This window comes from Littorina saxatilis, linkage group LG2, assembly GCF_037325665.1.
Source record: "Littorina saxatilis isolate snail1 linkage group LG2, US_GU_Lsax_2.0, whole genome shotgun sequence".
Classification (NCBI taxonomy): Eukaryota; Metazoa; Mollusca; class Gastropoda; order Littorinimorpha; family Littorinidae; genus Littorina; species Littorina saxatilis.
This window is the reverse complement of record NC_090246.1, coordinates 4,187,655-4,200,065: the sequence shown is the minus strand read 5'-3', so window position 1 is coordinate 4,200,065 and position 12,411 is coordinate 4,187,655. Positions and strand designations below refer to the sequence as shown.

The window sequence follows — 12,411 nt, the reverse complement described above, 5'->3', positions numbered from 1 at the left end:
ATTTGGCCAAATGTTGGTATTTTTGCCGTGTTCCCGATAACAGGATTGTGCGCAAAGACGTGTGAGTTCATCACACACACACACACACACACACAGATTGACTCACACATAAACATTTGCAAACACTGAAACTCGAATGGTAGGAGATAAAAAGTTTATTTACAAATCCAACAACTTGAAGAGGTGGTGAAAATAACCAAGGATCAACTCAAGGCGGGGCAACGGCCCCCACAATAAATATATAGTATGTCATTATAATTATTGAACAAGGTCAAAGCCGGTCCAGAGGGGACAGAAGTAGGCCAGTGGGTCGTAGGCTGCATGCATACGCCAACAACGTGCAAATAGTGCAGACAGGGGTTGGATAGAACACCCAACCCGCTTTTGTCAACACAAAATCAGAGGACCATCGTGAAGGCGTAAAGGAATAAACGAAAAATATGCACCATCAAAGTCAAGCAAATTTTCATACTGGGGCACATCTGAGGGAGAACAAAATTCATACTAGATTTCACCCTTTGGTTTTTTTTCTTCAATCAATGGGAGATACCATAAGACAGTAGTGACCATGGTTTGGTAATGAAAATGTGATCAAGTGATTGCAGGAATAAATGTAGCCCAACAAAATCGCTGCTACAGTATTTGAAAATGTCAATGCCGCTGAGATGTTGGTCTAAGTTTGGTATGACCTTGAAACTTTATCAACCTTAAAACAAACCTTGAAACCTGAAGTCTGCCAATTTTGCTTTTAATTTTCTTTCCCAAGCAGTTTTCTTGCTTTGGTAACAGATTTTAAGCAGATCAACCCCTTTGACTTTGTGTCAACTACACTTGATTTTGCAAGAAATGTTTTGAAAGCAAAGCATGTGAATTGTTAAAATGCCTGTTTACTTGAACATTTCTATTTTTCATTAATGGCTTTGATTGTAAATAAAACAAACCTCTGCCTGTTCTTATCTCTGAAATAGTGTAAACAAAACCGATAATAATGAACATTTTTATATGGACCTAGTACCAAAGTGAGTATTGTATTATTCTAAATACAGAATTATGACTTTAATGCACTTAACCCTTATATCAGCAGAAATAAACAAAAATATTGCACACAACCCAAAAGTATCACAAGTTTCAAGAAATTCATTATCACCTTCCGTCCCAAAATCTGAAGTATTTCTTTCTTTATTTGGTGTTTAACGTCGTTTTCAACCACGAAGGTTATATCGCGACGGGGAAAGGGGGAGATGTGATAGAGCCACTTCCACTTGTCAATTGTTTCTTGTTCACAAAAGCACTAATCAAAAATTTGCTCCAGGGGCTTGCAACGTAGTACAATATATTACCTTACTGGGAGAATGCAAGTTTCCAGTACAAAGGACTTAACATTTCTTACATACTGCTTGACTAAAATCTTTACCAAAATTGACTATATTCTATACAAGAAACACTTAACAAGGGTAAAAGGAGAAACAGAATCCGTTAGTCGCCTCTTACGACATGCTGGGGAGCATCGGGTAAATTCTTCCCCCTAACCCGCGGGGGGCATCTGAAGTATGAAGAAGAACAAACAAATCAGGGGGAAAAGAAGGATAATTAATGCCTGTAAATATTAATAAACACCTTCACGTGAAGAAGCTAAATTGAAAAAAATATATATTGCACTGATAAAAAATGTGTACTTGGAAAAATTGCACTGCAGATTAAGTTTGCCCCAAAACGTGAAGATCATGAAGGTTGGTTTAATGTCACCTGTGCCACATACAGAGTATAAATTTTTCTGTAACAGTGTTGACAAGATGTCTCCTGTCATAAGCAGTAATAAGAAATCCATAACCTGCCATGGTTGAAGTGAAAAAGAATACTGAACAGAGCAAAAAGGTGTTAACAAAAATTCTGCAGTAAACTGGTATGGTGAAAGTGAGTGTTTGTTCTACAGAAATGACAATGTGCTCGCTGTCTTTAAGTTTAAAGGTACCAAACACCCACAATCCCCCCCCCCCCCCCCCCCCCCCCCCCAATAAAAGTTACTTTAAAATTCAAGGGAGAGCAAGGAATTGGTTCCATTCAGCCGTAAATTATGAGTTACACACGTGTTACTGTAAACACGGATATTCCAGGCTCGAGCATAGCAGAAGTGAACAGATTGAAAAAGATGACAATTTTTGAAGCTAAAAGAAATGTGATATGATAAACACCGCGTGACAAAGTGTCCTACATGTTGATACAGTAAAGTCAAAAGGAATGCGTGTCCACCCCCATACAGGGGGCTGGCTAGCTCAGGTGGTAGAGCACTAGACTTAATTGTCATCCTTGGGTCGCGGGTTTGAATCAGGGCCGGAACGGACACGGGTCAACTTTATGTGGACCTAGTACCACCCCTTGTCACTACAGTGGCTTGTAAAAGACCTCGGTCATTCTGCAATAAGTGCAGATGGCTGATACCACCTAAACACGCATACACTTGTGTATCTCATCTGAAGTTGGGGTAAAACCCGGGAATATGCCCCTAATGGCTTTGCCGTGAGGGCATAAAACTTGAATTTCTCTCTCCCCTCCATACACTTTCAGTTTCACTTAACTAGGGCCTGTATCCAACAAGAAAAATAAAATTGCATTTTCATTACCTTTACAGTGTTTTAGCTAAACCAATACCAAAATATATCTAGATCAGTTCAAGAAGACATTAGAAAAGTAACAGTCTTGAAGGGCTAACTAGAAATGAAATGTAATCTAAGCTCAAAAAGGCAAAAGTTTCCACTTGTCTGGACAAGAGAGCTGCTTCTCTGAATGTCAATGTTTGAAAATGAGAGGAATCTCTACACATGTACGCCAAAACAAATCAGAGCGTCCCTTCCATGAGTTGCTGCCAAGAATTTGCCCAAAGCTCTCCTCATCTAAGAGTCTACTCGAAAGTCATTTTCAAACATTTTTTTAAATTTTTTACTTTGATTTGTTGTTGTTGGGGGTTTGATAAATTTGAACAACTGAGAATAAATCCAAGCTATGTACTAAATGAGCTCAGACACTATCAAGCTACAAAAACAAACTCTACCTAGAACAGATCCCTGCACACAGCAACAGTGTACACATTTCAAAAGGGCCACTGTTTACACCTACACCGATGCTGCAAAACTCACAGAAAAAAATCTACTGGACAAAACTGCTATCATCCAAAATGAAAAAGGAAGTCGGGTGGTGGTGGGGGTGGGATGTTGCAGAGGGTGGTGGGGGTGGTGGAGGTGGTGGGGGTAGGGGTGGGATGTTGCAGAGGTGAAGGATATTTATTATTTACCAAAGTTGAAAGACGTGGTACAAAAACAATCCTTCCACCTGACAACCACAAGCAAGGAAACATAAGTTATGAGAGGAAACCAGTTACTTTCATGTACATGGAAGAGATTACATCGACAGTCACTGCAGACAAAGTGAAAGGAAAAAAAAGAGAGAGAGGAAATTGAAATTATTTTTTGTACTTTTTTCATTTTTGTTGCATGCAGTAAAATGGTGGGTGACCGTAACACATCAAACACAGTCGCACTCATACACACCACTCATACACACGCTAGCCACCCGGCAGGTATGCACACAAACGTGTTTGCAATTGTATGCATTCAAAATACCATTCAACACTTATTTCAAAGAGAAAGATTCATGCCTCTGCTGGCCCACTCCAATAAAACCAAAATTCTGAATCAAATTTTCAACAACACATATAATTAAAGTTAAACTGCATCTAAGGCAAGCAACCATATTCCTTTTTCAAACATAACAGCCTTTTTTTTTGTTTCAAAACGTTTTCTTCTGCTCTGCTTCCGATTATAGGCTCACAAAAGTAATTGGATCTCTTCAAAAAGTTTGTCACTCATTAAAAGCCTAACATAGAACCATTGTCAGAGTGAAGCAAAAACAAAAATACTTAAAAAAAATATAAAGCACTGTTCACCCCCAAAACTGAACGTTCTCCTGTTGCAATCTTTAGCATAAATCCCAGTTAACCTGTGCCTACAGAGGTGGGGCGTACCTTTTTCATTTTTAAAAAATTTTATTCTAATATCAAAACCACCTTAATGCAACTGAATTGATTTTAAATGTCCAAATCCATCCCAAGTCTCAAAACAGCAGAGCAATACTGATCATTTCATCAAATCCTTTGTTTCCCTGATGAAATACTGGAAATACTGCAGCCAAACTTGAGTTGAACAGTCACGCACACAAGATGTTGAGGCCCAAAGCCTCTGAAGGTAGGTACTTTGACAACAGACATGAATAGAAACTCACTTCCTCTCTCTCTCACGCTTTGTCACACAGACAGTCAACAAAGTTAGTGGAGGAACAAAATGTACACCCGTTAAGTAGACTCCTGATTGACAGAGTAGTCCGGGCGTCCATCACCACCAGTCGTATTGCACAAACACCAAGAATTGAGGATACACACATCACATCAACACTCACGTCAACACTCACATCATAAAGCCAGGCTGTGGTTTGGATTGGCTACACTCGGTTTTTTGTACCGGGGGTCAGAGTTCACAACCAAACAAAGCCGTACAAAGGCAAACGACTGACCTCCCTCACAAGCAGGTTCGGAGAAATAGCAAAGTTCTCTGGATTTCAACGGGCCGAACAACATCTACCATAACTCACTGTGACGTCCAGTTGAACAAGCCATGTACCATATTTTACGGCCTACAAAGCGATACCGCACACTAGCCGCACCCAAGAATTTTGACACAAATGTGCAATTCAGTCACATATTACACGCATACAGCACACATACGCTGCTGAAAAGTTAGCTGAAATATACCATACTTTCCTGCAGTCCTTAAGCTTTTGGCATTAATTAAACTTCACGCAGAGCTGCCCAACATGATTTAGAAATTCTTTCTTTCTTTCTTTCTTTCTTTATTTGGTGTTTAACGTCGTTTTCAACCATTCAAGGTTATATCGCGACGGGGAAAGGGGGGAGATGGGATAGAGTCACTTGTCAATTGTTTCTTGTTCACAAAAGCACTAATCAAAAATTTGCTCCAGGGGCTTGCAACGTAGTACAATATATATGACCTTACTGGGAGAATGCAAGTTTCCAGTACAAAGGACTTAACATTTCTTACATACTGCTTGACTAAAATCTTTACAAAAATTGACTATATATACAAGAAACACCTAACAAGGGTAAAAGGAGAAACAGAATCCGTTAGTCGCCTCTTACGACATGCTGGGGAGCATCGGGTAAATTCTTCCCCCTAACCCGCAGGGGGTATTTAGAAATTAGAGTAAGAACATTTCGTGCAACTGCCAGACACGACTTTGTTGGAGTAACTGGCACCCTACGTACAATGTGTCTGGAAACACCTCCGTGCGGAGGGGTTTTGCAGCCAGCGCAGCAAGATAAAGAGGGAAAATGTTCTCGGCTCACGCGGCAGCAAGCACTATGTCTCTAGACTGCTGCAACGTTCTTCATGTAGCTTCACTTCAGCTTTGACATCGCTACTTTCCTTTAGCCACTTCAATTTCTGCGCTGAATGCCACTAAAAACTTTGTTTTATCACTTTCATTTTATGCAATCGTTTTTGGTTCAGGTGAACTGATGTCATTCTGTAACAAAGGGTACTTGAGAAACAGAAAAAGCTCTAACAGGTGATTACAGGGTCGAATTGGAGTTATCTAGATGCGCTTTGTAGGCCCCAAGATATGGTTCATGGGATGTAAATTGTTATTCTCTGGGCAAGTGTCTGACCATTAGAGTAGACCAGACAGCCGAACACCTGTTGACCACACGCAGACCAAAAGGTTCATTTACAGTTCAGAAAGCAGAGTATTGCACTCGTGATTGTGACAGGTTAATAAATGGTCACATTGTTTGCAGTTTTAGGACAGATCTTTACATTATTGATTATGCCTGAATAATTCTTCCAAACAGGGAGATTCACAAACTCAAACAACAAATTAAAACTCAAATGACTAGAAATCCAAATAAAAACAAAAAATCTGGATCGAAAAAAAAGAAAGAAAGTAAAGAGAGGTGCAACATGATTGCACTGACTGAATCAACAGATGTAAGACTGCTTTGCAGAGAAAAGTATGAATGAACAGATGTAAGACTGCTTTGCAGAGAAAAGTATGAATGAACAGATGTAAGACTGCTTTGCAGAGAAAAGTATGAATGAAGTATAGTGTATGTAAATAAGGGAAACCCATGTTCAAACCAAATGATCCAAATCAGGAGAAGAAAAAGCCAAACATGGACTCCTGAAGGGAAACACAACGAGAACCGTCTTGACGTAATTAGTTGATTAATTCAAAATCCATAATACTGGGAAAACAAAATACTCAACAAAACGCAAACCAAATCTCGCCCCACCAAGCAAGTCAGCGCTCCGCAGCCAGAATCAGATCACCAGTCGAAGGGAAAAACGTAACAGCTAAAGACTGATGTCGTTCCAGCTCCTCTTTCAGTGTGCGAACAATCCAATCATCTTAGCAGCTTAGGGTGCTCGCTTGCTGACTTGCTTGGTCAAGCCACTCTCGACAATGCCAGCATTGCCAACGAGAAAACCATAAAAATCATTGTACAATCTGGACTCACGGTTGTAGTTAGATTAAAACCCAACATGCATGCAAACACACGCGGACGTAAACCTTCAACTATTCCAGTCTTGCAAAGGGAAGAACACGCTTCATACATAATCACCCAGTGAGTGACACAAAGAACAAGTGACATGGGCATGCACCCAGATCAAAAAACTTTACATAAGGTGTTGCCAATACAGGGGCACTGGTTCTCGTGGAGCACACAAAAAAGTCAAAATATTTGTTCAATTGGACAAGCAAAAAAAAAATGTCATGAAGAGTAATAAGAATAATAAAGCATGTAAGGTATAAACCAATATGCACATCAGGTTTTCCAGACAGGCCAACAATCCGTTTGCATCTCATTCATATTTCAGATACATGTGCAGTGGCACTCACTGAATCTCACACGCAAGCACGCACTCTTACACACACTCACGTCCACAGTCATCAATCTCTCTCTCTCGCTCTCTCTCTCTCTCTCTCTCTCTCTCTCTCTCTCTCTCTCTCTCTCTCTCTCTCTCTCTCTCTCTCTCTCTCTCTCTAACGCGCGCACTCTCTCTTTCTCACACAAACACGCGCACTCTCTCTCTCTCTCTCTCACACAAACACGCGCACTCTCTCTCTCTCTCTCACAAACACACACACACGCCGCACACACACACATTTGATCTGAAACACTTCGTAAGACAGGTATGCGGATCGGAGTGAAGAGGTGAAACATCCAATGCCTCAAGCCCAGTCCATCATTCTCCTCCGCGTTTGTCTCCCCTCGCAGTGGGCGAGAAACGTCCTGTGCTGCACCATCACTCCCGGCAGTAAACAGTCCTCACTCTCATTCCACTTAAAGTGTGTGTCACTGACACAAGTATCCATCCACAAAAAAGGCGGCCCCAGGCCTCCCCTCTGCAATAATTTAGTGGTATCCTTGCAGCAGCAGCAGCAGACTATCCAACCAGCTGAATATCGTTAAAGATTATCACCTTCAAGACGGAGAGTGAAAATATTTCAACTTCTGTATTGCACAATCCAAACTACAGCATCACTCTTGCCTTCTGGAGAAGAGATACAGGGTCTGTCTCAGACCACAGACATTATTCTGTAATTGTTTTCTCCGTAACTCCTGCCCAACTCTTGCTTGTAAAGTTGTATATTCCTCAACTGTCAAACACATGCTTACACATTTCTCGACTTTGAATTCGTGCTTGTCCATTCCTTGACTGTCAAACTCTGGCTCTCGACCGCTGAACTCTTGTTTGAACAATCCTTGACTGCCGAACTCTTGTTTGAACATTCCTTGACTGCCGAACTCTTGTTTGAACATTCCTTGACGGCTGAACTCTTGTTTGAACATTCCTTGACGGCAGAACTCTTGTTTGAACATTCCTTGACGGCTGAACTCTTGTTTGAACATTCCTTGAGGGCCGAACTCTTTGTTTGAACATTCCTCCAACTGCCGAAATCCGGCGTGCACATTTCTTAACTGTGCCAATCTCAGGCTGGTTTATTCCTGGAGGTCTTTCCACTCTGTCTTTGACGAAGGCATCCCCAGAATTTGAGCAAAACATTAGACACTGGGTGGAGGTTATCACTGTAGCGTTTTTCACACACTGACAGTCAAACCGCAACGTTTTTCTTTGTCATTTTTTTGGAAAGAGGAAAACAAGACGAAGAAGGAGAGAGAGAGAGAGATGACAGCCCCAGTGAAAGAGTGACACCTTCCTGGGAGATACTGAAGGTAAGGACCACAGCCACCACAGTGTCTAACGGAACGGAACGTTGCATCCCAGGCCACTGCCCCAACGCACTCAGCGCTTGCGTCTATAGAACCGGCCCTCTCTCTCCCCCCTGTTCGCCCGTTTTTCATCACGGCCTCCCTCCCCTCAGGGTTTGGAGGGGAAGAAGGGGGAGTGAGGTGGTGAAGGAGGTGGTGGTGGTGGTGGTGGTGATGGTGGTAGAACTGTGGGTGTCACCAGAACACCAGATTGGTTTGGAAGTGTTACATGCTCTCAGCGCCGGTTCCCCGCTAGATGTCTATACTACCCTGGCGTATAGGCGGGTTCCTGGAGCTCCGCGGGGAGCCGTGCTTGTCCCGAGAGTCTATATGTTCGTGATCCCGGCCGTGCCGGTCGTGCGACGAGGACCGGCCCTCTCTACGCTCGTCGTAAGAGTCATAGTCACCACCACCACCACCACCCGTCTGGAAGGACCTGCGATGGTGGGGGTCCCTCCCGTAGTCGGAGCCGTGGGCGTGGTGCTCGTGGTCCGGCGGGGAGTGGGGTCTGTGGTGCCGCTCGAAGCTGTGTGAGAGAGAGTGGGCCACCTGGGCGGGCATGGTGTTGTGGCGAGACAGGGGGCCGGGAGGGCTGGAGGGCGACGCCAGGCTGCGGTGCACGGCGCTGGGGGAGGGCTGGGTCATGGAGGGGGGGTGAGCCGCTCGCCAGTAGGCCTCCAGGAACTCAGCCAGGTGCTCGCAGGCGTCGTCCAGCTGGTTCTCGTCCAGGATCACGTCAAACATTTCCTGTGGGCATAAACATTTCACTGATGTGAGTGATTTGAGAAACAAAGGGAGGTAAGCGCTCTAAATGCATATGACATGTGCAATAGAGTGAGTGAGAGTTACGGGGAACCAATCTCCTGGCACCTGAGAGAACAACAAGCATTGAAATGAACAAGCAACTTTCATTCTATTTTTGTTTGTTTGTGTGCAAGTGATTGCCACTAAAACACACAGCACCCATGAACAGATCAAATGATTCATGAAATGTGAAATATGATATGCAGAACTTGAATAATACAGCGGTACCTGTAACGAAAGAACAGCCTTGGTACCAGACCAAAGTGTCCCCACCTTAAAGGTGGCCTGTCATGAGAGGTATATTTGGTCAACACGAAAGAGAAAAGGACAACTGATGGTGTCCTTTCAGGTTAACAGGTGTTCCCTGGTTGGACAGTCCTCATTAAGCAGGTACCACTGTCCCCATAATAGACTACCGCACTTTTCATTTATACCTCAAATCTATGCCAGTATTGGCGTTAACCGGTAATTACCGGTTGAAATGGGAAAATACCAGAAAAAATGTGCTGCCGGTATGAGCTACGGGTTGATTTTTAGAACTACTGGTTTTTTTTCGCTGGTAAAACAACAAAACCAGTACTCTTAGTTTGTGTGTGGACTGTTTGCATTATAAAGGTTTGCGTACCGGTTTGAAAAATACTAGCGCCATCACTGTATGCACTGTAAAAAACCTACTGAATTTCCCCATCAACACAACAGATCAACAAAGAAGACGACCAACAGTCCAAACAATAATCAAACGCATTGTGTGGATAAACCAACAAAGCCACTATCGTCAAAACTAACACAATACTCAAAAGTTTATTTTTTGATAAACCAAGATGGCTATGACTCAATCTTTCCTGTGCCATCTATCTATTGATACAACCAGCAGTTTGTACTGTAGTACCTCTACTTAAGGACCTCCAACAAACTGACAAAAGTTACGGTAGCTCAGTTGGTAGAGCACTGGACTTGTGATCGAAAGGTCGCAGGTTCAAATTCGGGCCGGGACGGACACGGGTCAACTTTATGTGCAGACCCAGAGACGGAAGCCATGTCCCACCCCCGTGTCATCACAATGGCACGTAAAAGACCTTGGTCATTCTGCCATAAGTGCAGGTGGCTGAATACACCTAAACACGCAGACACCTGGGTAGCGCGACCCCGTTGCTGCTAGCTTTCCACTAGGAGGAAGCGACCCGAATTTCCCAGCGATGAGACAATAAAGTAATGAAAATGAAATGAAATGAAAGTAGAACTAAACTTACTGACACTTTGAACAAAAGGTCTGAAAAAAATCAGGTCTTAATATATTACAAGAAGTTTTAAAATGGAGGGCCCTAAAACAGGTTTTACTGTTTTGATCTTGTTTCAGCCACTTGAAACTTACCGGAGCACACTGCGAGAGTTTGTCTGCGGCCACCAGCTGAACGTTCATGTTGCGACTCTGTGACTTGCCCCGTGACTTGATCAACCGCTGCAACACCTGTTGAACAACAACAAAACACGTCAAATTTGAACCCCAAAAATCCTTACAACGATGAGTGTTGTTTTTTCCAGGGTGAAATATGCACGTAGAGAGGAACAGCCTTCAAGACCTCCATCGCTTTTAGAAAATCAGGTCTTAAAATCCCAGGAGGGAGTCTTAAAATGGGGGTAAATCTACAATTACAGGGATGAGGGAAGTCTTATGGCAGGCAAAGAGGGATGGTTGATGATGTGACAGACTGACCAACACAAAGACGGTGAGGCAGAAGGACAGACACACAAACATACCTACAGCAGGCGAGAATATCTTGGATAATACAAATAAAGGGACGAGGGAAATCTTGTGGCAGGCAAAGACGGATGGCTGATGATGTGACAGACTGACAAACACACAGACATTGAGGCAGGAGGACAGACACACGAACAGACTTACCTTAGGTGAAGAAATCTTGACGTAGACGACGATGGGGGCGAGGGAGGTCTTGGCAAGCTGGGACGGGTGGTTAATGGTGTCACAGTCCAGTACTACAAGCTGTAGTGTCCGCGCCAGCTCAAATATTCGCTCTATTTCCGCCTGCACTTCCACTGAAACATTACATTACCTCAGTTACAGCTCAAATATCCGCTCTATTTCCGCCTGCACTTCCACTGAAACATTACATTACCTCAGTTACTTCTTCTTCTAGGCAAGTGTGTTTTGTGTGTTTGACTGTTTTTACCCCCGCCTTCAGGCAGCAATACGCAGATTTCGTAGGTGGCCTACTTGGTAATTTGTGTGTTTCTATAACCCACCAAACTCTGACATGGGTTAAAGGGAACATGCACCCGATGGTTTAACCGTGAGGGAATTAAAAAACACATACCATCATAGATTACAGGATCGCACTTAGTCTTGTGCTTGTGTGTACACACGAAGGAGGGCAAGGCACTAGCAGGTCTGCACATAAGCTGACCTGGGAGATCTGGAAAATCGTCCTTAACCCACCAGGACAAGGGACAATAATTTGTTGTTATTGAATCTGAAAAATCTCCACCCTTAACCCATCAGGACAATGGACAATAAAGTGTTGTTATTGCTATTGCTGGTGTTGTATTGCAACATAACAATTTGTAGTCATACTACAGACTGCATATATATATAAGTGAAAAGGAACAATGTAGAACAAATAAATAAACGTGATGCTCACAGAGTCCAGAAGACCGAGGATTGGTGCGCTCCATGATGGCTCGCTTGCTTGGGTTATTCAACAACGAGCGCTTCGCCAGCGAAATATCAGCAGTTACCCGTGTGATGATAATCCTGAAAGTATAATAAAAAGTTTGTCATGACGAAATTCGCTGCAGACTTCTGTGCTGTAAATATAACTTCATTCATCTCTCTAGTTGTCTTCCTCTCTTTAACCCCCTCACTGACAGTAAATAGAAACCATTGCATTTGCCTATATTGACAACGTTGGTGTATAAATGAATACACACACACACCCACACACACAAGCACACACACACAAGCACACACATTTTTGTTGCTCTTTGGTGTTTTCTTTTAAAGGTTTGTTGACCGTGAACCAGTTCACACAGAGCCTCAGCTGATGTCCTACAGGCGGGGAAAGGGTTAAATCCCAGCTTTTGCGATGTCTCCATTGACGTACAACAAATGACCAAAGAGCTGATGCTGCACCACAACCTCACAAGAACTCAAGTGACTTTGTAATCTGCGAACACGCACACACGCACGCGCACACACACACCTTTCACCCCCAGTGTCGGCAAAAAAAGACAAAAGCGCACAAGCATAA

At 43.1% G+C, this 12,411-nt stretch overlaps 1 protein-coding gene across 3 annotated transcripts in view; it reads right to left on the bottom strand.

The window, feature by feature from the left end:
* Positions 1-7,128: 7,128 nt before the first annotated feature.
* The window catches only part of LOC138958042 (voltage-dependent L-type calcium channel subunit beta-1-like), a 76,940-nt gene continuing 71,657 nt past the window's right edge, over positions 7,129-12,411 (bottom strand). For all 3 annotated transcript variants that reach the window (XM_070329088.1, XM_070329089.1, XM_070329090.1), the window contains one exon: positions 7,129-9,088. In XM_070329088.1, the coding sequence (XP_070185189.1) occupies positions 8,594-9,088 (495 nt within the window). In that variant the 3' untranslated portion in view covers positions 7,129-8,593. The remainder of the gene's footprint in view (positions 9,089-12,411) is intronic.